The sequence below is a fragment of the Hemitrygon akajei genome, chromosome 15, assembly GCF_048418815.1.
Source record: "Hemitrygon akajei chromosome 15, sHemAka1.3, whole genome shotgun sequence".
In the NCBI taxonomy this organism is placed as follows: domain Eukaryota; kingdom Metazoa; phylum Chordata; class Chondrichthyes; order Myliobatiformes; family Dasyatidae; genus Hemitrygon; species Hemitrygon akajei.
The window spans coordinates 86,984,786-87,012,575 of record NC_133138.1 but is presented as its reverse complement, the minus strand read 5'-3'; the positions used below and the strand labels follow the sequence as shown (position 1 = coordinate 87,012,575).

General features: G+C 43.6%; 1 protein-coding gene across 6 annotated transcripts in view; it reads left to right on the top strand.

Annotated features, from left to right (window-relative positions):
• The window catches only part of LOC140739522 (serine/threonine-protein phosphatase 2A 55 kDa regulatory subunit B beta isoform), an 846,310-nt gene that overhangs the window by 572,085 nt on the left and 246,435 nt on the right, over positions 1-27,790 (top strand). For 5 of the 6 annotated variants that reach the window (XM_073067905.1, XM_073067904.1, XM_073067907.1 and 2 more), the window contains one exon: positions 588-685. In XM_073067905.1, the coding sequence (XP_072924006.1) occupies positions 588-685 (98 nt within the window). Of the gene's footprint in view, positions 1-587; positions 686-6,721; positions 6,787-27,790 lie in introns of all 6 variants that reach the window. The other variant, XM_073067910.1, reaches the window with a different exon arrangement.

The window sequence follows — 27,790 nt, the reverse complement described above, 5'->3', positions numbered from 1 at the left end:
ATATTCCTATATCAGTATTCTTAATTTGAAAATTGCATGTTTGATAAGGAGTGGAGACAAATTGCAGAAGTAATGGTGGGGATTCACAATGAAAATTAACAATGTCTTCATTAATAATATTTGACCCACTCACAAAGACACAGGATATCATCAATGAGATTCTCCATTAATGAAAATCACAAGGCCATTAGCCCAAAATTTTCAAGCCAAAAAGGGCTTGACATGGGAATCTTTAAGGCCACTGGTTTGTGATCTCTTCTCCTTTTTTTGTACCCTTTCTCTTAATACATATCTGCCTTTGAGTGTCCTGTTGAATTATCGGATGCTCAGAAGGTTTTTTTTATTTATTCATATTTTGGGATCTGGAGTTGCTCTTGAGAAGATACTGATGAGCAGCTGCCCTGAATTCTGTAGTTCTTCTGGTAGAAATAAAGAACTAACAATGCAAAGGCTTTGCATGGACCATTAATGAAATAAGCTAAATTTGAACTGCCTGCTGTAGTTGCAATGGGGAAATGAGGCTAGACAACTTGTTAACTGCAAATAAATTCCTTAACTTTCATTTTGTCTCTGCTTTTGTTTTACAGCTGACATTATTTCAACGGTAGAATTCAACAGCACAGGAGAACTGCTAGCGACAGGGGACAAGGGGGGTCGAGTTGTAATATTTCAGAGGGAGCAGGAGGTGAGTTATTCTGAAAACCCAGCATGTCTGTTTTGTTCCTATTAGGTAGAATCCTGCTGGTTTCCAAGCCACGTTGTTATTGAACTTTAAAGCTTCCCTAGGAGTGATTTGCAAAATGTATTCCTATATCTAATGAGCTAACTTTTTTCCCTCAGGCTTTCATGAGGCTGCATTTTAATATCCTTTTAATGGTGACAGATCTGTTACAACTATTAAACTGAACATGTCTTTTCTTTCATAGTACAAGTATGTAATTTATCTAAGTATTCATACAAAGCAAGTGGAACTAAGCATGATCACCTGGATCAGGGACTTGATCTCAAAATGTAGACCAATATTGTAAGTGCAGAATATTGGGGAATATTGGGGCAAGTGGAGCATGAAGAGTTAGCCACTTGGACTAAATCCCCAACTTATGCCATGGTATGCTATCATGTCTTGCAAATAGTATGATGGTTCCTCTAAAACAAAATCCTTATGAATTGAGCTTACATTGATATTCAGCTAAGTGGGTTCAGTGATAATGGGCACAAGAATCTCTGCTTTCATTTTCGCACAGGGCATTGAGTATAGATGTTACATAGAAACATAGAAAACCTACAGCACAATACAGGCCCTTCGACCCACAAAGTTGTGCCAAACATGTCTTTACCTTAGAACTACCTAGGCTTCCCATAGCCCTCTATTTTTCTAAGCTCCATGTATCCATCCAGGAGTCTCTTAAAAGACCCTATCGTATTTGCCTCCACCACCACTGCCAGTGGAGCATATTATGTTGCAATTGTGTAAGTTGTTGGTGAGACCACACTTGGAGTACTAAAGGAAGAAAACTGAATGTAAAATCAAGGGATGAAGGTAAAAATTCCAAACAAGAGAAAATCTGTAGTGCTGGAAATCCAAGCAACACAGACAAAATGCTGGAGGAACTTAGCAGGTCAGGCAGCATCTATAGAAAAAAGCACAGTTAATGTTTGGGCCAAGACCCTTCGGCAGGACTGAAGGTAAAAATGGTGGGATGGCTGGTAAATCTCAGAGCATTTCTTTGTATCTCAGCAGCAAAATTGGTGAATAAAATGCCCTAACCTCATTGCAGGAAATACATGGTTAAACTGGAAAAAGGTTCACAAAGATGAAGGTTCAGAAAAGATTCACAAAGATGCTGCCTGGGCTAGAAGGCCAAAGTTATAGGGAGAGATTGGCCAGGCTCGGTCTTTATTTCCTGGGATATATGGGAATGGGACCTTATGGAATCGTTTAAAATTATGAGAGGCATAGATAAGGTGAACAGTTCCAGTCCTTTCCCCAGGATAGGGGGCATAGGTCATGGGCCATAGGTTTAGGGTGAGGGGGATGTATTTAAAAGGGACCTGAGGGGCAAGTGATAGGTGGATTCAACAGAGCATTGCAGGTGGTGGAAGTTAATAGGAAGGGAAGGTGGAATATGGAACCAAGTAAGGGGGATGGGTGTTAGAAGATAGGAGTTTGATTTAACTCCAGATTTCAGCTTCTAATGCCTCTGTTTTATTCACTAGTTTTGTTGCCGAGATACAAAGGAATGCTCTGAGATGTACCAGCCATCTACCATTTTCCACTTTAGTTTTCTTCCTTTAGTCATTTCTGTCCTGAAAACAGTTAGTCCATTTGAGATTGGAACAAAAAGACTGAAGGTACTGAAATTCTGGAAACACTCAGCAGGTCAGGCAGCATCACTGGAGAAAGAAGCAGGGTTAATATTCAAGTTTAAGGTCTTACATTGGAGCTGGAAAGTGAAAATGCAGAAATATGTTAAACTGTAAAAAGGGAGACAGGTGAAGACTTTACTTTAAAAAAAGTCTGCGCCAGGAGGTAGAACTAAGCTGGAACACAAAATAAACCTTTATTCAGTAAAACTATGCTGCCAAAAATATCAATGCATCCAGAGCACAGCAACTTAATAATAATGAAGAACACTGGAGATGTTAGGAATAGCAATCAATCGGTGAAAGCTAGCCTGGAATCAGTTGTCAGCCGACCTATAGGCATTGGTTACTTTTATCTGGCTGTATGTAATATATCCCTCTTGAAGATGTTTACTTGTAGGATTTGAGCCAAAGGTTGGAATACCGAGCTTGCACTGGTGTTCAACCTTTCTTCATGGTTGCAAGCTGTAGTGTTCTTGTTGCAATGTTGCTTGCAGCTGTGCTGGTTTTGGTGATATGTTTCAGTCGGGATAAATCAAACCCTTCCAGAGATGAACCCTTTGGAGGTGTGTTTGCTGATCTGCCCGACAAACTTGTTGTACCTTTGGGAGCATGTAGCGATGCCAGGAATGTCCATCTATAACCATATCACAATTACAGCACGGAAACAGGCCAACTCGGCCCTTCTAGTCCGTGCCGAATGCTTACTCTCACCTAGTCCCACTGACCTGCACTCAGCCCATAACCCTCCATTCCTTTCCTGTCCATATACCTATCCAATTTTACTTTACATGACAATATCGAACCTGCCTCTACCACTTCTACTGGAAGCTCGGTCCACACAGCTACCACTCTCTGAGTAAAGAAATTCCCCCTAGTGTTACCCCTAAACTTTTGCCCCCTAACTCTCAACTCATGTCCTCTTGTTTGAATCTCCCCTACTGTCAATGGAAAAAGCCTATCCACGTCAACTCTATCTACCCCCCTCATAATTTTAAATACCTCTATCAAGTCCCCTCTCAACCTTCTACGCTCCAAAGAATAAAGACCTAGCTTGTTCAACCTCTTTCTGTAACTTAGGTGCTGAAACCCAGGTAACATTCTAGTAAATCTCTGTACTCTCTCTATTTTGTTGACATCAATGTACAAGGGTATACGTGCTATCGTAGGGACAGAAATGTGGGCAGAGGGGGTGGGGTGGCCCTGTTGGTGAGGAATGAGATTCAGTCCTTTGCAAGGGGGGACATAGGGTCAGGAGAAGTAGAGTCTGTGTGGATAGAACTGAGGAACAGTAAGGGCAAAAGGACCCAAATGGGTGTTGTCTACAGGCCACCAAACAGTAGCATGGATATTGGGTGTAAGCTGAATAGGGAGTTAACATTGGCATGTGGCAAAGGTAATGTTGTAGTAGTTATGGGGGATTTCAACATGCAGGTGAACTGGGAGAATCAGGTTGGTGCTGGACCACAGGATAGGGAGTTTGTAGAGTGCCTACGGGATGCATTCTTGGAACAACTTGTACGAGAGCCGACCAGGGACAAGACTATTCTGGATTTAGTGTTATGTAATGAACAGGATTTGATAAGTGATCTCACAGTAAAGGAGCCATTAGGAGGTAGTGATCACAATATGATAAGCTTTTATCTGCAATTTGAGAAGGATAAGGGCAGCTCAGAGGTGTCAGTGTTGCAGATGAACAGGGGAAACTATGGAGCCATGAGGGAGGAGCTGGCCAAAGTTGACTGGACGGATAGCCTAGCAGAAAAGACAGTGGAACAGCAATGGCAGGTATTCTTGGGAATAATGCACAAGGTGCAAAATCAGTTCATCCCCCAGAGAAGGAAGGATTCAAAGGGGGGAAAGGGGCCTCAGTGGTTGACAAAGGAAGTCAGAGACTGCATAGCATTAAAAAAAAGGAAATATGACAGAGCTAAGGTGAGTGGGAGGACAGATGATTGGGAAGTTTTTAAGGAACAACAAAACTTAACTAAAAAGACAATACGGGGAGAAAAAATGAGGTACGAACGCAAGCTAGCCAGGAATATAAAGGAAGATAGCAAAAGCTTTTTTAGGAATGTGAAGAGAAAGAAGATAGTTAAGAACAATGTTGGGCCCTTGAAGAATGAATTGGGTGAAATTGTTATGGGAAACAGAGAAATGGCAGAAGAATTTAATGAGTACTTTAGATCTGTTTTCACTAAGGAAGACACAAGCAATCTCCCAGATGTATGGATGGGCCAAGGACATAGGGTAACAGAGGAAATGAAACATAATGGCATTCGGAAGGAAACGGTGATGAGAAGACTGATGGGACTGAAGGCTGACAAATCCCCAGGTCCAGATGGTCTGCACCCTAGGGTACTAAAGGAGGTGGCCCTGGAAATTGCGGATGCATTGGTAATCATTTTCCAATGTTCCTTAGATTCAGGATCAGTTCCTGAGGATTGGAGAATGGCTAATGTTATCCCACTTTTTAAGAAAGGAGGGAGGGAGAGAACAGAGAACTATCGACCTGTTAGCCTGACATTGGTGGTGGGAAAGATGCTAGAGTCCATTATTAAGGATGAAATAGTGGCATATCTAGATAGCAGTGATAGGATTGGGCCGAGCCAGCATGGATTTACCAAGGGTAAATCATGCTTGACTAATCTGTTGGAGTTTTTCGAGGATGTAACCAGGAAGTTAGACGGGGGAGATCCAGTGGATGTAGTGTACCTCGATTTTCAGAAGGCATTTGATAAGGTCCCACATAGAAGATTGGTGAGTAAAATCAAAGCTCAGGGCATCGGGGGGAAGGCATTGACATGGATAGAAAACTGGTTGGCAGATAGAAAGCAAAGGGTAACGGTGAATGGGTGTTTCTCGGAATGGCAGGTGGTGACTAGTGGGGTGCCACAGGGCTCGGTATTGGGACCACAGCTGTTTACCATTTACGTTAACGATTTGGATGAAGGCATAGAAAATAACATCAGCGTATTTGCTGATGATACTAAGCTGGGTGGCAGTGTGACATGTGATGAGGATGTTAGAACTCACGGTGACTTGGATAGGCTGGGTGAGTGGGCAGATACTTGGCAGGTGGCGTTTAATGTGAATAAGTGTGAGGTTATCCGCTTTGGGAGTAAGAACAGGAAGGCAGATTATTATCTGAACGGTATAGAGTTGGGTAAGGGAGTAATACAAAGAGATCTCGGAGTCCTCGTTCATCAGTCACTGAAGGTGAATGAGCAAGTGCAGCAGGCAGTGAAGAAGGCTAATGGAATGTTGGCCTTTATTACAAAGGGAATTGAGTACAAGAGCAAGGAAATCCTCTTGCATTTGTACAGAGCCCTGGTGAGACCACACCTGGAGTATTGTGTACAGTTTTGGTCTCCAGGGTTAAGGAAGGACATCCTGGCTGTAGAGGAAGTGCAGCGTAGATTCACGAGGTTAATTCCTGGGATGTCTGGACTGTCTTACGCAGAGAGGTTAGAGAGACTGGGCTTGTACACGCTGGAATTAAGGAGATTGAGAGGGGATCTGATTGAAACATATAAGATTATTAAGGGATTGGACAAGATAGAGGCAGGAAATATGTTCCAGATGCTGGGAGAGTCCAGTACCAGAGGGCATGGTTTGAGAATAAGGGGTAGGTCATTTAGGACAGAGTTAAGGAAAAACTTCTTCTCCCAGAGAGTTGTGGGGGTCTGGAATGCACTGCCTTGGAAGGTAGTGGAGGCCGATTCTCTGGATGCTTTCAAGAAGGAGCTAGATAGGTATCTTATGGATAGGGGAATCAAGGGATATGGGGACAAGGCAGGAACCGGGTATTGATAGGAATTGATCAGTCATGATCTCAAAATGGCGGTGCAGGCTTGAAGGGTCGAATGGTCTACTTCTGCACCTATTGTCTATTGTCTATTATCTTTCCTATAATTCGGTGACCAGAACTGCACACAATACTCCAAATTTGGCCTAACCAATGACTTGTATAATTTTAACATTACATCCCAACTCCTATACTCAATGCTCTATGATAGCTTTGATATCTATGATAGCTCTGGAGAGCCATTTCCTCATTTGTTTGACAACCTGACCTAGTACCTAAGGGTCTTAATCATTGTGATATTGTCTGGCCCACACAGCAGTTCCAGACTTGAATTACTTCACTGTTGACGAAGGTCTGTGTGGCTGCCTTTGTGCACCTGACCGTCTGCTGTCTCAGATGTTGGATGCGGTGGCAGCATTGCATTCGATACTGTGTGCAGTTTCCTTCCCAAAAACAATTCAGCTGGACACCTGGATGCAATGCAATTTGATATGTCAGCAGAAATGTGTTGAGAACCTTGGCCAATGCTCCTTCCACTCTTGATTTCAGAAGGGACCATTTGAAGGTATCCACAAATCACTCTGCTTGGCTGTTGGACTATGGATGATACGGAGGTGAGTGGATGTGGATCATTCCAATATTCTGGTGGAATGCAGGAAACTGCTGTGCACTGAATTGGGTGCTGTTGTCAGAAACAAACATTTCTGACATCCCAAACCTGCTGAAGATCTGCAGCAGCTTTTAATGGTAGCCTCTTTCGTTGTTGACTTCCGGCCATTTGGAATAGGCACCTACCAGGATGAGGACGGCCTACTGATTGGGCCAGCAAAGTCAATATGTACTCAACTTCAAGGTCTGGTAGCCTGAGGCCATGGTTGTGGACCAGTTCCACCCGGATTGTTAACTGTCATACAGCACTGAGTACACTGCTTGTATATGGATGTGATGTCTTCATCTATGCCCTGGCCGGTTCACAAGCTTCTTGCCAGGGCTTTCATTCATGCCCAGGTGACCCCGGTGGAATTGTTTCAGTACTTTTGGTTGTAGTGTTTGGAATCACTATTCTGTCTCCAATCTTTAGGCAGGAATCCACAGCTGAGAGTGATGAATGATGATGTCAGTAGAAGGGTATGAAATCTTCCTCAACCTGACTGGCCAACCACCGGTGAATCTGGAGATACACTGAAGAAGAGGATCTGCAGACATTTCTGTTCCGATCTTGTTGACCATGACTGGGAGAAGTTCAGCAGCATCCAAAAAGTCTTTGCAGTCAACTGAAATCACAGCCACAGCTGCATCTTTGTTTTCAGTAACCTGCTGATTCATAAGTCTGGAGAGGGCCACTGCCTGACCAAGTCCATGGGTTGATGTGTACTTGATTTCAAAGTCAGGGAAATAACATCATTGCCCACCTTTGTAGACAGTTAGCTGTGTACACTGGGGTGCCTTTCTCAGACCTGAAGATGGATAACAGTGACTTGTGATCAGTAAGGATTAGTGAAGCATTTGTCATAAAGCAACTTGTGGAATTTCTTCACAGAAAAGATGATTCCCAAGGGTTCCTTCTCAATTTGTCCGTAGCTCCTTCAACATCTGACTGACTGCATACATGGCAGCTTTTGCAGAATTATTAGGACCGCACTCACCTGTTATTGGATGCGTCCATCACAATGATGATTGACAATGTGTCAAGGGAAGGTTAGGCGACAGCATATTCTTCACCTGCTCAGAAGCCTCTTGAAATTGATTGGACCATTTCTACGATGTTGAACCAAGGCTTCCTCAGCTAGTGCATTCCTGGGAGGAATGCTAAATAACTGATAATGCCCAAAACTGATCATAAGGTGGAAGCATCTTTAAAATAGCAGCAATGTTTTTGGGATCTGGGAAATGACCTTGATAATTTATAAAGAACCTCAGATACCTGATGGAAGACATCAGGAGGCTGCATTTTCTGCTGGGTTGCAATCTAAAGACTTGTATTTTGTTCAAAACATGATCCAGGCATTGGCATTGCTCTATCTGATTCGTACCCAAAATAATGATGTCGTCAAGATAAGTGGTAACACCATCAATCCATTCAGTATGGTGTTCATAAGCTGTTGGAATATTGAAGGAACCACCTTTAGGTAGATGGAGGAAGGAAAGCAACCCCTTATGTGTTGCAATGGTGAGAAACTCTTGAACTTTCCACCACTTCTATCTGGAGGTAAGCTTCAGCCCAGTCTAACTTCACCATTCAATTTAGCAAAGAGATCTGCAGGTACTGATAATGGGTACTGGTGTATGTCTAGAGCTGCAATGAGGCCATTTGTAAAGCCTACACACCACCTCTTGATCATGACTATTGGAGTTGCCCAATATCAGTGGCGATCACACCAGCTTGTTGCAGGTGAACTAGCTCTTGCTGTATGATTGGAATAGCTGCTCGAGCTACTGGTCTTTTGGGGCAGAAGACTGGCTTTGTGTCTGAATGGAGCTGGACTTCTGCTTGCAGTGTGCTAAATCATCTTGAAATACTGCTGCATAATGCTGCTGCAGTTGTTCTTGTATGGCCTCATGTATCGATTGTGGTATGGTGTTGACTGACATGATCTGAATGGTCAATGTATTTGCACAGACCTCATCCAGAGGGATGCACCAGTGATCCAGTCAATGGCAAGAACATTCAAATCTGGCTGGCCTGTTAGGTAATATAACATTGACTTGGTGACCATGCAGTGCAGTTCACCGATCAAATGGCGGGTTCTACCCAATGCACTGCAGGCAGAGTGATAAGTTGTTTCGACTGGTGGGGAACCAAGTGCTCACCACGTGTGTTTGGCAATAAATATGTTGATGTACCTTCTTCTGGGGGTGAAGTCATCTTTAAATGTGACCATTAAACGCCTTGTAGATTTTGATGGCTTTTGAGACTTCTTACCCTTGTGTTTCATTGGCTTAGAAGAAAGAGAAGCCTTATTTGTGACCAAGGCATTGACATATGTTGCAAATATGATTCATGCCATGTACCCCAGTTCCAGCAAGCTGTGTTTGGCCACTTGGGCACCCTGACTGTCCCACTCAAAATTGTATTGAGAAGGTTCTGTTTGACCAGGGTGAAATCATATTTCAGGTTGACTTAACATTGGCATTCTTGAGTGAAAGCTTGTAGAGTCATATCAGAGTATTGCTCCAGTCTGGCCAGGAGTTGTTTGTGAATGTCTGCATTACCAGGTGCCTGAAGTCCACAAATAGAAATCAAGACATTTGAACTGTGATTCAGTCATGTTACTCAACTTGAAGTTTCACGTTTGTGATTGATGACATCAGCATTTGTGATGAAGTCATTGTGTCATGTTTAACAAGTTTTAAGCAATAGTAGCAAACATGGCAGAGATGACTGCTGTACTGCTCTCCCAAAATGCTTGTTAACTGTTGGATAGTTATGTCAAGCATTAGGTCAGGTGGGTTCTGAGGCAGGATGAAGTTAAAATAACACTCATGTTCAGCACTACCCAATTTTTGGAATAAGGTGTACGTCTTCCACGAGTCACCTTTATAAGTGAACTTGTCTTGGAAGGTACCTTCGTAATGTTTGAACTATGATTCAAATGTAACTTCTGAACTGGTAATGTGGTGTGTGACCTAGTGGTTAAGGCATTGGACTTGCGATAATTTGGAGGTCGTGAGTTTGAGCCCCAGCTGAGACAGTGTGTTGTGTCCTTGAGCAAGGCACTTAACCACACATTGCTCCAGTCAACGCAGCTGAAAATGGGTACCAGCAAAATTCTGGGGGTTAACCTCGTGATAGACTGGCGTCCTATCCGGGGGGAGGGGGGGCAGTCTCATACACTCAGTCACTTCACGTCACGGACGCCGGCATAAGCACCGGCCTGACGAGCCTATAAGGCTCGGGACAGACATAAGGCTTGGTATTGGAAGCAACAACTGACTAATATGTTCTGTTCATAAGACTGTAGCAGCAGAATTAGGCCATGCAGCCCATTAAGTCTGCTCCACCATTCCATCATGGCTGATCCCAGATCCCACTCATCCCACTCAACCACACTTGCCTTCTCGCCATAACCTTTGATGCCCTGACTGATCAGGAAACTATCAATTTCCACCTTAAATATATGAACATGGCTTCCATCGCTGTCTGTGGCAGAGCATTGCACAGATTTACTACTCTCTGGTTAAAAGAATTCCTCTTTACCTCTGTTCTAAAGGGTCACTCCTCAGTTTTGAGGCTGTGCCCTCTAGTTCTGGATACCCCCCTCCATAGGAAACATCTTCTCCACATCCACTCTATCTAGTTCTTTCAACATTTGGTAGGTTTCAATAAGATCCCCCTGCATTCTTCTAAATTCCAGTGAGTACAGGCCCAAAGCTGCCAAACTCTTCTCATTATGTTAACCCCTTCATTCCTTGAATCATCCTTGTGAAACCCCACTGGACTTTCTCCAATGACAACACATCCTTTCTGAGATATGGAGCCCAAAACTGTTGACAATACACTAAGTGCAGCTTGACTAATGCCTTATAAAACCTCAACATTATAAAACCTTCCTTTTATATTCTATTCCCCTAGAAATAAATGCCAACATTGCATTTGCCTTCTTTACCACAGACTCAACCTATAAATTAACCTTCTGGGAGTCTTGCAGGAGACCTCTGCACCTCTGATATTTGAATATTCTCCCTATTTAGATAATAGTTCACACTATTGTTCCTTTTACCAAAATGCATTATCGTACATTTTAGATAGATAGATAGATAGATACTTTATTCATCCCCATGGGGAAATTCAACATTTTTTCCAATGTCCCATACACTTGTTGTAGCAAAACTAATTACATACAATACTTAACTCAGTAAAAATATGATATTCATCTAAATCACTCTCTCAAAAAGCATTAATAATAGCTTTTAAAAAGTTCTTAAGTAGTTTACTTAAATACATTAAATACAATCAACCCCGGCACTTTAACATATCTTACTCTTGGCAGTTGAATTGTAAAGCCTAATGGCATTGGGGAGTATTGACCTCTTCATCCTGTCTGAGGAGCATTGCATCGATAGCAACCTGTCGCTGAAACTGCTTCTCTGTCTCTGGATGGTGCTATGTAGAGGATGTTCAGGGTTTTCCATAATTGACCGTAGCCTACTCAGCGCCCTTCGCTCAGCTACCGATGTTATACTCTCCAGTACTTTGCCCACGACAGAGCCCGCCTTCCTTACCAGCTTATTAAGACGTGAGGCGTCCCTCTTCTTAATGCTGCCTCCCCAACACGCCACCACAAAGAAGAGGGCGTCTTCAGCATCTCACTACAGACATTGAATGATGCCAACCTTCTAAGGAAGTACAGTCGACTCTGTGCCTTCCTGCACAAGGCATCTGTGTTGGCAGTCCAGTCTAGCTTCTCGTCTAACTGTACTCCCAGATACTTGTAGGTCTTAACCTGCTGCACACGTTCTCCATGAATGATCACTGGCTCCATATGAGGCCTAGATCTTCCAACAATGTATTCCATCTGCCACATTTTTGCCCATCCTGCTGCAATTGCATTGCTTCCTCAGCACTACCTCAACCTATCTTCATATCATAGAACATAGAACATAGAGATCTACGGCACATTACAGGCCCTTCAGCCCACAATGTTGTACCGACCATGTAACCTGCTCTAGAAACTCTCTAGAATTTCCCTACTGCATAGCCCTCTATTTTCTTAAGCTCCATGTACCTATCTAAAAGTCTCTTAAACGATCCTATTGTATCCGCCTCTACCACCATCACTAGCAGTACATTCCATGCACCTACTACTCTTTTTGTAAAAAACGTACCTCTGACATCCCTTTATACCGACTTCCAAGCACCTTAAAACTATTCCCCCTCATGTTATCCATTTCAGCCCTGGGAAAAGGGCAGCTCTGGCTATCCACACGATCAATGCCTCTCATTATCTTATAAGCTCTATCAAGTCACCTCTCATCCTCCATCGCTCCAAGAAAAGCCCAAGTTCCCTCAACCCATTCTTATAAGGCATGCTCACTCATCCATGCAACATCCTTGTAGATCTCCTCTGTAGTCTCTCTATAGTATCCACATCCTTCCTGTAGTGAGGTGACCAGAACTGAACATAGTACTCCAAGTGGAGTCTAACGAGGTCTTATATAGCTTTATTACCTCACTGCTCTTGAACTAAATCCCATGGTTGATGAAGGCCAACACATCCTACCCCACACCTTGTGATAACACTGTCAACCTGCACTGCAGCTTTGAGTGTCCTATGCATATGGACCCCAAGATCTTGCTGATCTTCCACACTGCCAAGTGTCTTACCATTAATATTATATTCTGTCTTCAAATCTGTCCTACCAAAATGAACCACTTCACACTTTTCTGGGTTGAACTCCATCTGCCACTTCTCAGCCCAGTTCTGCATCCTATCGATGCAAAGTACTTGTTAAGTTCATCTGAAATTTTTGTCCCCCATTACTACATCACCAGCATCATTTTCCAGTTGTCCAATATTAACTCTCACCTCCTTTTTACCCTTTCTATAACTGAAAAACTTTCGGTATCCTGCTTTATATTATTGGCTAGTTTGCTGTCATAGTTCATCTTTTCCTTTCTTATTGCTTTTTTAATTGCCTTTTGTTGGATTTTAAAAGCTTCCCAATCATCCAATTTCCCACTCACTTTTGCTACCTTATATGCCCTTTCCTTGGCTTTTATAACTTCCTTTGTCAGCCAGTTTCCTACCCTTGCCACTTGAGAGCAACTTCTTCTATGGGACATATCTATCCTGTGCTTTTTGAACTATTCCCAGAAACTTCAGCCACCTCTGCTCTGCCATCATACCTGCCAATATCCTCCTCCTGTTCACCAGTGCAAGCTCCTCTCTCATACCTTTGTAATTTCCTTTATTCAATTGTGATATTGAATAACAGTGTTCAGTGTTTGACACTGCATTGTTGGACTCTCTGATAGCCTGAAGAGAAAGTTTCAATTAACTTCAATTGGCCTGCCTCAAATTGAGCTTGCTGCTGTTTTAGAATTTCACACAAGTCTTCTGATAAAATTGTCACGTCAATATAATACAGGACCTTGTAGCCAATTCGTGTCACTCACCTATAAATACCAATGAGACCCCAAGCCTGGAGATAGTACTAAGCAGGAACACAAAATAAACTTTTATTCAGTAAAACAATCCAACAGTGCATCCAGAGCACAACTATTTAAATGAATACAAAGAGCATTCGGGACAATGTTAGGGAAAACAACCAATCAATGAAAGTCAGCCTGGTATTGATTGTCAGCTGACCAATGGACATTGATTGCTTTTGGCTCACCGTACCACAAATAGAAACTGAATGGTATAACGGTATCTGTGGAAAAAGAGCAGATATCTGAAATTGTTAAATTTAATATTGAATCCCAAGGGTATAAGTGTCCAGATGAAGATGAAGTGCTGTTCTTTGAGCTTACTGTGGGTATTGTTGAATAATGTAGGAGGCTGAAGGTGGTCAGGTTTTCCCTCTTAACATTCAGTGAGATCATAGCTGATCTTTAACCTCAGGGTCACTAACCACATATCTCTTGATTCCCTTAATTTCTACAAGCCCATCCATCTCTGTCATGAGAACATTCAGTGACTGAGCCTCTTGGGTTGAGCATTCCAAAGGTTCATCACCACCTGGCTAAAGAAATGTCTTCTCATCTCTAATCTGAATGGACAACCCTTATTTTTAAGACTGTGGAACCATTATCCCTGCATCTAGCCTGCTGGAACATTTTAATGAAATTGCTTTTCATGCTTCAAACACTGTAGACTTAGTCTGCATAATATCTCGTCACAGAGTAATACCTACCCTGTTACCCAGGTATTTATTTGGTGAACAACACACACAAAATGCTGGTGGAACACAGCAGGCCAGGCAGCATCTATAAGGAGAAGCACTGTCAACGTTTTGGGCCGAGACCCCTCATCAGGACCCTTCATTTATTTGGTGAACTTTTTTTTATTAGTTTTTTTATACATTTTCTACATAGCTACAGATGAAAAAAAAACCCAGATCAAAATGAAGAACATTGATACAGTGCAAAAATAAACATACAATAAATAATATGATACAAAGAAAGATAATTGAGAAAGCACCCAAATTGAAGACATGTAAAATTAGTATCCTCCCCAAGCCCCGCAACAAAAAAAAAGCTCCAGACCAACTACAACACAATATAGAGAATATAAATCAGGACAATCAAACCCCCAAAACTGTAAATACACTTAACAACAGAAGATATTAAAGCCTACTACCAAAAAAAAAGGAGCTGAAAGCAAGGGACCGAAAAAAAACCTTAGTTAAGAGGAAGGTTATGAAAGTACTCAATAAAAGGTCCCCAGACCTTATGGAACTTTAAATCCGAATTAAGGACTGAATAATGAATTTTTTCAAGGTCTAAGCAAGCCATAATATCGTTAAGCCATTGAGCATGCATGGGCGGGGCAACATCTCTCCATCTAAGGAGGATTAAACGTCTAGCCAGGAGAGAGGCAAAAGATAATATTCGACACTTAGTCGAACTCAGACGTAAATCTGTCTCACCCCAGAAACCGAACAAAGCAATTAAAGGGTTAGGTTCTAGGTGGTGATTCAGAATATATGATAACGTTATGAAGACATCTTTCCAAAATTTCTCCAAGCTGGGACAAAACCAGTACATATGAATGAGAGAGGCCTCGCCCCTTTTGCATTTATCACAAAGCGGACTGATGTTAGGGTAAAATCAAGATAATTTAGATTTAGACATATGGGCTCTATGAACAATCTTAAACTGTAAAAGGCAATGGCGAGCACAAAGAGAGGTTGAATTAACTGACTTGAGAATCGAGTCCCAAGTCTCATCGGGTAAGGAGGTATTTAAATCATGCTCCCTTGCCATTTTAATTTTATCTACAGGGGCATGTCGTAAGGCTGCTAATTTATCACAAATAAATGATATTAAACCTTTACCTAGTGGATTAATAGAAAGAAATAAGTCCATAACATTTTTCTCAGGCATTTCAGGGAAGTTAGGGATTAAAGGAGTAATAAAGTGTCTAATTTGGAGATAATTTAAAAAATGAGCATTGGGCAGATTGAATTTAGCAGAGAGCTGTTGAAAAGAAGCGAAGCGATTATCAATAAAAAGATCTTCAAAATGTCTAATGCCCTTCCTATACCAATCATGGAATGCTGAGTCATATGTAGTAGGTAAAAAAAGGTGATTATTGTAAGATAGGGCTAGAAAAGGAAAAACCATGGAAACCATAAAATTTCCTAAACTGAGCCCATATACGCAAAGTGGGTCTAACAAGAGGATTAACTATTAATCTGGACAAACTACTAGGGAGTACAGAGCCGAGAAGTGCAGAGATAGATAATTCTTTAGTGGAGCTCAACTCCATTGCCACCCAGTTAGGGCACTCGGGTTGACCGTGGAAGAAAGACCAGAAGGCAGCACAATGTATATTGGCTGCCCAATAATATAAACGAAAGTTAGGTAAAGCCATGCTGCCCTCTTTTTCAGATTTTTGGAGATAAACTTTGTTAATTCTAGAGCGCTTATTCTTCCACAGATACGACAAAATAATAGAGTCTAAGGAATCAAAAAAAGATTTAGGAATAAAAATTGGGATTGATTGAAATAAATATAAAAATTTAGGGAGAACATACATTTTAACAACATTAATACGACCTACCAAAGACATAGATAGAGGTGACCAATGTAACAGACTCTGTTTAATAGTATATGAAAGATTGGCAAAATTTTCACGAAAGAGATCTTTAAACTTCCTTGTGACTGTAATCCCAAGATAAGTAAATTGATTGTGGACTACTTTAAAAGGGAGATCACAAAATGTTAATTCTTGTGCTTCTTTATTAATTGGGAAAAGTTCGCTCTTATGTAAATTAAGTTTATATCCAGAGAACTGGCTTAACTGGTCGAGAAGTGAAAACATTGGAGGTAAGGATGTAGACGGATTTGAAAGAAAAAGTAATAAGTCATCAGCATAAAAAGAAACTTTATGCTCAACACCCCTCTCCAAATCCCGGTCAGTTCAGGACAATTTCAAAAAGCTATCGCCAAAGGTTCTATAGCCAAATCAAAGAGAAAGGGACTTAAAGGGCATCCCTGACGGGTGCCATGTTTGAGGTTAAATAACTGGGATTTCTGAAAATTAGTTAAAACAGAGGCAGTAGGACACAAATACAGCAATTTGATCCAAGAGATAAAACTTTGACCGAAGTCAAATTTTTCTAAAACTGCAAAAAGGTAGTTCCACTCTATACGATCAAATGCTTTCTCCGCATCGAGGGAAATAACACATTCAGGAATCCCAGTTGGAGGTGAATATAAAATGTTAAATAAACGCCGCATGTTAAAAAAAGGACCAGTTTGATCATCAGAAATCAGAAATAAAACCAGTTTGATCATCAGAAATAATAGAGGGAATAACAGTTTCTAATCTATAAGCCAAAACTTTGGCCAAGATTTTAACATCAACATTAAGCAATGAAATTGGCCTATACGAGGAACACTCTGTTGGGTCTTTACCCTTTTTTAATAAAAGAATAATAGAAGCCTCATTAAAAGAGGGTGGCAATTTGCCGTAGTTAAATGAGTCAGATAATACTGAAAGTAACTGAGGAGAAAGAAGTGAAGAGAATGATTTATAAAATTCTACGGGTAACCCATCAGGTCCAGGAGATTTCCCTGAGGACAATGCAGAAATTGCAGAAGATATTTCTTCTGATGATATAGGCGCATTAAGTTTGGCTTTAAAATTAGATGAAAGCCAAGGAATATTCAGATTATTTAAAAAATGATCAATAGAGATATTGTCATTCAAAGATTTAGAGGAATAAAGTCGAGAATAGAAAATTTTAAATGCGTCATTGATTTCTAAGTGATCCAATGTAAGGTCTCCATTCTCCTTCTGGATCTTTGTAATATGTTGTTTGGCTTTGGAACACCTCAGCTGATTGGCTAGAAATTTACCAGATTTGTCACCACGAATATAAAAGCGACTCTTACTTTCAAGAAGTTGGCATTCGACAGGTTGAGTAGACAGAAGATTAAATTTAGTTTGAAGTTCTACATGTTTCTTGTATAGTTCAGGATTCTTAGTTTGAGCATACAGTTGATCCAATTCTTTAATCTGATTAATGAGGTCTAATCAATCTGCATAGGACTTTCTATTAAGATTTGCTGTATAGGAGATTATTTGACCCCTCAGATTTGTTTTCATGGCATCCCAGACAATCTGGGATGACACTTCAGGTGATGTATTGGTGTTAAAATAAAAGGTCATCTGATCCTTGATAAATTTTAGAAAATCATCATCCGATAGTAAAGTCGAATCAAACTGCCAGTGTTTATTCCTCTGAGGGAGGCCAGGAAAATTTAAAGACAGAATAATTGGGGCATGGTCAGAAATCAGTATACTCTGATAATCACAAGAGTAGACAAATGGAATGAGTTGATTATCGAGTAAGAAGTAGTCAATTCTAGTAAAGGTATGGTGAACATGTGGAAAAAAAAGAATAATCTCTCTCAGTAGGATGAAGGAAACGCCATATATCAGAGATACCATAATTAGAGAGAAACGATTGAATAGCTAAGGCAGATTTAGTAGGTGGTCTAGTAACAGAGGACAATCGATCCAAACTAGGATCTAACCAACAATTGAAATCATCACCCAGTATAAGAGAGTATGAGTTTAAGTCTGGTAGTGAGGAGAAAAAACGTTCAAAAAAATTAACATCATCAAAATTGGGGGCATACAGGTTTGCTCGTACAACTTTAGTATTATATAGTTTACCAGAAACAATAATAAAACGGCCATTTGTATCAGATATCTTATTATGGAGTTCAAAAGGAATATTTGAGTTAATAAGGATGGAGACTCCCCCTAGCTTTGGCAGCAAAGGATGAATGAAAATGCTGACCCGCCCACTTTGACAAAAGCCGGGAGTTATCAAAACAACAAATATGAGTTTCTTGAAGGAAAGCAATGTCCGCTTTGAGTTGTTTAATATGTGAGAAGACCTTCCTTCTTTTAACAGGGTGATTCAATCCCTTTACATTCCAGCTCACAAATTTAAGTGTATTAACCATTATCAATTGTTAATGCGTAGAAGGCAGCAGGCATATAAAAAGTCAAGCAGTACAATAACAGTCTGGGAGCAAAAATGTAAACATAGATTCGTAGAATCAAAACAGAAACATGTCCTGAGTAACAAAGGAAAGCAAAGGAAACAGTGAGTAGTGTTGGAACTGGAGAACCCACCCCATCCTCGCAACCCAAAACTAGACGGCTACCAAAAAAAGCAGCTAGCTCTACCAAAAAAATTAACCCAATTATGACTTCCAGTTCTGTGTCGTTAACAACAGTTCCGTATAAATACTATAGCAAATGGTAACTAGTTTATGCACTAGAAAACATAACAAATAGAAACAACTTCAGCAGAAGTATAAGACTAACTACAAAGAAAATCAAAAGAAAACCAAAACTAACCTACCCGTGAAAAATTATAGAAGATTAAAAGAAAAAAAGGGGGAGGGAGAAAAGAGGGAAATTATAGATTCGAAGAGAGTACTTATCAACCATTTACAGGAAAAAAAGCAAAACTTAAACTATGAATCAACCAACAGGGAGGCCTTCAATAAAAACTCCCAACCTCCAAAACAAGATAAAGTCAATTGTAGATCTCTATAGATAAAGTTATACAAGAATAAAATAGATGACACAAGTACAATCTAAACATCCGCAGGGAAACATTAAACTCGGATTATCTATTTAGAAAAAACGCACCAAGTCCAGGGAGAGATTGTCTACAGCCCTTAGAGTTTCAATAGGTAATGTCTGAATTATTCAAGTACAGTCTGAGTCCGGAAAAAATAGCTTTACTACGAGAGGTACTTATCCACCATTTTAGAAGGTCAGACCGGGTTCCTGAGGAGACAGGATGGCCGGAAGACTTCCAACAAATGCCTCAGCATCCTTCACCGATTTAAACCACTTATATTCTCCAGTAGTAAGCATAATTCGCAGGTCGGCTGGATTTCGAAGGGAGGGTCTGAGACCACGATCAAAAAGCACTTTCATTACACCTTTAAACTCAGCACGCATCTTCAGAACCTGGGGGGCAAAATCCTCCACAAAACGAATGGCTGTATTTTGAAAAGCAAAAGTACCTCTGCGGCATGCCTCCACATAATCAAACGGTTTTTCACCTGGTATTGATGATAGCACAAAATTACCGGCCGTGGGCGGGAACCCAGAGTTGCACAGGGAACGTAGATCCTGTGTGCCCTTTCAAGCTCAGGTGGAGTTGGAAGAAATTCTTTCCCAAAAATCTCACAGAGAAAATCGGAAAAAAATTTCACGGGAGAGCCCTGTTCGGTGGCCTCTGGCAAACCAAGAATTCGTAGATTACAACGTCTGCTCCGGTTTTCAAGATCCACCATTTTGGAAAAAAGTTTACAATTCTGCTGCTCTAGGCTGGAGCAGAGGGTTCCCAGATATTGGACACGGCGTATTAAATCTTCAGAAGTTGAGTCGATGCGAGATAAATGTTCAGCATGTTCATCCACTCTAGCGTTGATCCGATCCAATTTGACATCCAGCTGGTTGAAAGAAGTTCTAAATTCCTTTAAAATATTTTGTTGATGCTGTTCCAAAGCAGCGAAAATGTCAGCCGGCAAAGCCGTAGAAGTTTCCTTTTTCCTGGTTTTAGTACTTTTGTTAGACATTATAAGATAGATGTGTTCGCAGGCAAGTAAGAGAAACCTAATAAAATACCTAACTAAGGTTTAAGAATGGAGACATATAGTGCAAAGGTAGGGAAATGACGGAGCAAAAGTTCGGAACAGCTAAACAGTCGCCATCGTACCGGAAGTCTATTTGGTGAACTTTTGTTGCACTCTGTCTAACACAAGTATAATTTTCCTTTGAGATGGAACCAGATTCGTTAGTAATGTCCCAGCCACAGTCTCACTCAAGCCTTATAAAATTTTCACAATACATTTTTTGTATTTAGATCCTCTTGAAAGAAGGCCAAGATACTGACTGGCTTCCTAATTATTTTCTGTACTTTCTTAGTAACTTACTGTGCTTTGGTGCCATAGTGGTGTAGCAGTTAGCATGACGCTATTACAGCTCAGGACACTGGAGTTCACAGTTCAATCCTGTTGTCTTCTGTAAGGACTCTGTTCGACCTCCCCATGGGTTTTCTCTGGCTCCTCCGGTTTCCTTCCGCAGTCCAAAGCCGAACCAGGTAGGTTAATGGTCATTGTCCTGTGATTAGGTTAGGGTTAAATTGGGGTTGTCTGTGTTTGCTGGGCAATGCGACTCAAAGGGCCAGATGGGTCCAGTCCTTCGTGTAAACCAGCCTCTGCCTTGGGAAGGTAGCAAAGATTCCTCCCAACTAGTCCCAATTTCCTCCATTCCATATCGATCTAAGCCCAGTCCCTGCATGCACTTATCTAAGTGCTTCTTAAATAATACTATTTTAACTGCTTCTTAAATAATACTATTTTACCTACTATTTTACTATTTTAACTTTTTGTGATTCATGCACCAGCACTCCCAAGTCCCTCTGCACAGCAGCATGCTACAATCTACTTCCTTATAGACTTCGGGAAAGCTTCTTCCACCAGGCCGTCAGACTGATTAATTCATGCTGATACAATTGTATTTGTATGGTGTATTGACTGTCCTGTTGTACATACTATTTACTATAAATTGCACATCCCACATTTAGACTGAGATATGACATAAAAATTTTTGCTCCTCATGTATGTGAATGATGTAAGAAATAGTCAATTCAATTCACTTTAATAATAATCCAGTCTACTATAATTCCTTCCAAAGTGGATGACTTTGCATTTATTAACATTGTACTCCATCTGCCAGACTCTTGCCCACTTAACCTATCTCCTTCCAGACTCTGTGTCCTCAGCACTATTTACTTTTCCACTCAATTTAGTGTCTTTGGCAAACTTGGGTCCACCATATTCATTTCTCTCTTCCAAACTGTTAAAATATACAGTTGTGGTGACCCACTTTCTACACAGGTGAACCGGCTCACAAAATGGCACGCGTGTCGGCAGAGAGGCCAGCCCCAAAATGGCACTGGGCCTCCTCCTTCACCAGCAAGGGGAGAAAGCCCACGGGCGGGAACGGAACTGCGTAAAAGCCAGTGCCATGAAGTTTGAATAAACTAGTCTTGAGTGTAACTTACAGACTGCGTGTCGTTATTTCTAGCTCTGTGTGTAGCACATTGCTACATTGGTGATGATCGACTCTTCATCTGTTCACGCAGTTTTGCTAAAACTGCCAACTTTCTGGACGCTGCGACCACATGTGTGGTTGGACCAAGCAGAAGCCCAGTTCCAGATTCGGCAGATATCTTCTGATTCCACGTGTTACTATTACGTGGTGAGCTCCCTTGACCAGGAGACAGCCGTCCAGCTTGAAGATTTCATACAGTCACCCCGGAAGAAGGCAAATATGCAACATTCAAAGTGCTGCTCATAGGGACCTTTGGCCTCTCACGGCGTGAGTGAGGTGCCCGCTTGCTGCACCTGGACGGTTTGGGAGACAGGCCGCCGTCAGCATTAATGAACGAGATGCTGGCCCTGGCTGAAGGACACAAGCCCTGCCTCATGTTTGAGCAGGCGTTCCTAGAGCAACTGCCCGAGGACATATATCTGCTGCTGGCTGGTGCAGATTTCAGTGACCCCCGGAAGATGGTGGCCCGGGCAGATGTGCTGTGGAAAGCCAAGAGGGAGAGCGGGATGTCTATCGGACAGATTACCAAGCCACGCGCCCAACAGCGGACCAGACCAGGCCCGGCAGGGGGTCGCACACAACACAGAGGCAGGAGTGAAGAGGCCAATGAACAGTGGTGTTTCTACCAGCAGTGGTGGGGCACAAAAGCCCGCCGTTGTCACCCGCCCTGCAAGTTCCTGGAAAACGCCAGGGCCAGCCGCTGCTAATGGCTACGGCGGCTGGCCACCAGGACAGCCTCTTGTACGTCTGTGGTCGACACCGGAGCAGAAATCAGCGTCTTGCTCCCGACGGGGTACAACACCTGCAACAGGGAGCCGGGACCCACCCTGAGGGCTGCAAACGGCAGCACGATACAGACCTACGGCACCCGCACAGTGCAGCTGCAGTTCGGCGCCAGCCGGTTCACGTGGGACTTCACGCTGGCCGCCGTGGCCCAACCACTGCTGGGGGCGGACTTCTTGCGAGCTCACAGCCTGCTAGTCGACTTGCAAGGGAAAAGACTGGTACATGCCAAGACTTTCCAGACGTTCTCCCTGGGTGAAGCCAAGTTGCCAGCCCCACACCTGGACTCCATCACGCTGTCTGACAACGAATTCACCAGAATCCTGGCGGACTTTCCATCGGTTCTGGCACCGCAGTTGACACCAGCCATGCTCAGACATGGAGTACAGCACCACATTCCGATCCAGGGACCACCCCTCCATGCCCGCGCACGAAGGCTCCCCCCGGACAAGCTCCGAATGGCGGAGGAGATCAAAGGGATGGAGGAATTGGGGATTGTATGGTGGTCCGACATCCCATGGGCCTCCCCCCTGCACATGGTGCCCAAAGCAGCCGGGGGTTGGAGACCATGCGGCGACTACCGCAGACTGAACGAGGCTACAACTCCAGACCGCTACCCCATGCTGCACATACAGGACTTTGCAGCAAACCTGCACGGGGCAAGCATCTTTTCCAAAGTAGACCTCATCCGGGGATACCATCAAATCCTGGTACACCCTGAAGACATCCCCAAAACAGCAGTCATCACCCCATTCGGCCTGTTCGAATTCCTCCGAATGCCGTTCGGCCTGAAGAATGCCGCACAGACGGTCCAGCAGCTAATGGATGTGGTGGGACACGACCTGGACTTTGCGTTCATCTATTTGGACGACATCCTCATAACCAGCAGTAGTCATCAGGAGCATCTGTCCCACCTCCGCCAGCTCTACTCCTGCTGAGTGATTTCGGCCTCACGATCAACCCAGCCAAATGCCAGTTCGGACTCGACACCATTGACTTCCTGGGCCACAGGATTACCAAAGACGGGGCAACACCTCTGCCCGCCAAGGTAGACGCGATCCGCCACTTTGCCTGGCCCAACACAGTCAAAGGCCTGCAGGAGTTCGTTGGTATGGTGAACTTCTACCACCGCTTCCTCCCCTCAGCAGCCTGTATCATGTGTCCTTTGTACACCCTGATGTTGGGTAAAGGCAAGGACATTACTTGGGACGAAGAGGCCGCGGCCACTTTTGTTAAGGCCAAGGAAGCCTTGGCAGACGCCATGATGTTGGTGCACCCCACAATGGACGTTCCAACCGCCCTCACAGTGGACGCATCCAACACAGCAGTCGGTGGGGTGTTGGAGCAACTCATGCAAGGGGCTCTGGCAACCCCTGGCGTTCTTCAGCAGGCACCTACGGCCACCCGAACGCAAGTACAGTGCCTTCGACTGGGAGCTATTGGCACTATATCTGGCAATCTGGCATTTCAGGTACTTCTTAGAAGGCAGGCCGTTCACCGCGTTCACGGACCACAAACCGTTGACCTTTGCATTCATGAAGGTGTCCAATCCCTGGTCCCAGCAGCAATATCTGTCCTACATCTCCATCTCCGAGCACACGACGGACATCCAGCATGTCTCGGGAAAGGACAACATCGTGGTGGACGCACTCTCCAGACCAGCTGTCCAGGCCCTGTCCCTGGGGATGGACAATGCAGCACTGGCGGAGGCACAGCAGGTAGACGACGAGATGCCCAGCTACAGGACCGTTGTCTCGGGTTCGCAGCTGCAAGACTTCTTCGTAGGCCCAGGTGAGAGGACCCTCCTGTGCGACGTGGCTACTGGTCAACCTTGCCCCATCATCCCGGCAGCCTGGCGGCGGCGAGTTTTCAACTCCATATAAGGCTTGGCGCACCCATCTATCAGGACAACCGTCCGGCTGGTCTCCAGCAAGTTCGTGTGGCATGGACTTCACAAACAGGTTAGCAAATGAGCCAAAACGTGCACGCAGTGCCAAACAGCCAAGGTGCAGCAGCACACCAAAGCCCCGCCGCAGCAGTTCAAACCCACCCGCTGGAGGTTCGACCACATTCATGTGGATATCGTGGGGCCCCTGCCAGTGTTGTGAGGAACCTCCTAACTATGGTAGACCAGTTTACGAGATGGCCAGAGGCGGTCCCGCTCACTGACGCCACCGCCGATTCCTGTGCCCGAGCGCTGATTGCAACCTGGGTAGCACGCTTCAGGATACCAGCCCACATTACCTCCGACAGAGGCGCCCAGTTCACCTCCAGCCTGTGGTCGGCTGTGGCCAGCCTGTGGGGAACACAGCTACACTACACAACTGCCTACCACCCACAGTCGAACGGACTAGTGGAACGCTTCTACCGTCACTTGAAATCGGCTCCCATGGCCCTCCTGAGAGGACCTAACTGGGTGGACGAGCTTCCCTGGGTCCTGCTTGGAATTCGCACAGCACCCAAAGAGGATCTGCACGCCTTGTCGGCCGAGCTGGTGTACGGCGCACCCCTGGTCGTTCCAGGAGAGTTCATACCAGTCCCAAGGGGACTAGAGGAAGAACCCGCAGCAGTCCTGGACAGACTGCGCGAAAGGCTCAGCAACCTGGCCCCCTGGCCCCTGTACCGACTTCACAGCACAAACAGATCCCGACCTGCGTACCGAAAGACCTGCAGAGCTGTCAGTTTATATTTGTACAAAGGGGTGCACACTGGGCACTGCTACAGCGGCCGTATGAGGGGCCGTTCAAGGTGATCAGGAACAATGGGTCCACGTACATTCTGGACATTGGGGAGGAAAGAGGAGGTTTTCACGGTGGACCGACTCAAACCGGCCCATGTGGACTTGGTGTAGCCGGTCGAGGTTCAGGCACCACGGCACAGAGGCAGACTGCCCAAACAGAGACTGATCCAGACTGTGGACGTTGGGGGGGTGTATTGCCGGTTCTGGGCGGGGGTGGTTATGTGGTGACCCACTTTCAACACAGGCGAACCGGCTCACAAAATGGCGCGCGCGTCAGCAGAGAGGCCAGCCCCTAAATAGTGCTGGGCCTTCTTCTTCACCAGCAAGGGGAGAAAGCCCGCGCGTGGGAAGAGACTTTTGTAATGCATCTCTGATGTCATTTCCGTCAGGTGAGGGCGGGAACGGAACTGAGTAAAATCCAGTGCCACGAAGTTTGAATAAACTAGTCTCGAGTGCAACTTACAGACTGCGTGTCATTATTTCTAGCTCTGTGTGTAGCACATCGCTACATAGTGAACATTTGCAGACACAGCACTGATCCCTGTGGCGTCCCACTCACTACTGACTGCCAACCAGAAAGCATACATTTATCCCAACTAAATAGGTGTTTTTTTCTTGTAGGCAATCAGTGGTGAGCAGGGTGCTGAAGGAGTCAGTGCTGATGGGCAGGTATTCACAATATACATTAACTATTTAGAAGGAGCTGACCTTATAGAACCTCATAGGTAATCTCTGCACCACTGTAATGGTTAACATGGTGCTATACAGATTGGGGCATCGGAGTTTGGAGTTCAATTCCGGTGACTTTTGTAAGGAAGTTTGTACATTCTTCTTGTGAATGTGTGGGTTTCTTCCATATACTCCAGATTCATCCCACAGTCCAAAGGTGTACTGGTTAGTTGAGTAATTGACCATTGTAAATTGTCCTAGGATTGGGCAAGGGGTAAACTGGTCGGTTGCTGGGTGGTGCAGTCATTGGGTTGGAAGGACCTGCTCTACTCTGTATCTCTACAATGTAAATAATTCTCATTGAAGTTTATAAGATCGTGAAAGGTATTGATAAGATAGACAGTCATAGTCTTTTCCCCAGGATTGAGAGTTCAGAACCAGATATAAGAGGGGAAAAATTGAAAAACGATCTGAGGGGAAAGGTGATTTGTTTACTCAAAGGGTAGTGAATACCTGGAATGAGCTACTGAAGGAAGTGGTTGAGGCAGGTACACTTGAGAAACATTTGGATAGGTGCATGAAGAGGAAGAGATTGGAGGATTATGGATTGAATGTGGACAACTGGGACTAGGATGCTGTGGTTTGCAGGAGCCATTTGGGTGGAAGGACATTTCCACGCTGTATTGCTCTATAACTCTATAAGGTCACCCCTCTTTCTTCTACAGTATAAGGAATGAAGACCTAGCCAGGCCACCCTCTCACTATAACTTGGGCCCACTAGTCCTGGCAACATCATCATGAACCTTTCCTGCATTCTTTACAACTTCACCACATCTTTCCAAATACAGGGTGACCAGAACTACACACAATACTCAAGCTGCAGCCTCACCTCACCAGCGACTTATACAATTGCAATATCATGTCTCATCTCCTAAGTGGTTTGAATGATGAAAGCCAGCATGCTAAACACCTTTCTTATTATCCTGTCTACTAGTCATGCCACTTTTAATTGATGAATATGCAATTATACACCTTGCTCCTCTGTGTCAATACAGTCCCTACAGTGTCCTACCATTCATTGCACAAGTCCGATGCTGATTTGACTTTACAAAATGCATCACCTCACACTTATCTATATTGAAATCCATTGCCACTCCTTGGTCCACTTCCCTAACTGAGTAAGATCCCGTTGAAATCTACAATAACTTCTTTATTATCACCAACCTACTAATTTTGTGTCATCCACAAACTTAATTATCAAGCCATGTGTTTTTGTGTCCAAAGCATTTAAATAAATAATGAATTACAAGCATCCCAACACTGACCCCTGGTCTTCATTCTGAAGATAAAATCTTAAGGCACCATGTTCTGCTTCTGACCTCCAAGCCAATTTTGAATCCACCTACTTAGCTCTTCCATTGGCCTAACCTTCCAGGCCAGTCCACTATGCTGGACCTTGTGGAAGGCCTTGCTAAAGTCGAAACAGATAAAATCCACTGCACTATTCTCATCTACTTTTTTGGTTACATGTTCAAAACACTCTGGAAGGTTCCTCATGCGTGATTCCCAAGCACAAGGCCAAGGCTGGGTCCTGCTAATCAGACTGTACAAATGCTGTTAGATGCTGATCCTCAGAATTGCTTCCAATAACAACTTCAGTATAGGTATCAGGGTGAGCAGGTGTAGTTTCCTGACTTGCCCTTGCTAGCCTTCTTAAACAAAGGAACAGCATTAGCCACCTTTCAATCGCTGGGAACTTCACCAGTAGCTGACAGTAAAGCCAATGTCTCTGCAAGGGCCACCATAGTTTCTTCTCTAGCATCGGTCCCCAACAGGGAATCTGTAGGCTCTCACCTTAAGGATGCAAATACCTCCTCCCTGGTTATAAAGTTCTCTAAAACATCCTTACTTGCTTCCCATATTTCTAGAGCAGAGGTTCCCATCCTCTTTTATGCCACAGATTGTGAACCCAGGTTGGGAACCCCTTCTCCAGAGCAACCATGATTTGCTCCCCAATAAAAACTAAGGAGAAATATTTGTTAAAAATCCCACCTATCTCCTATGGCTCAACATATAGCTGATGCTCTCTGTCCATAGCCA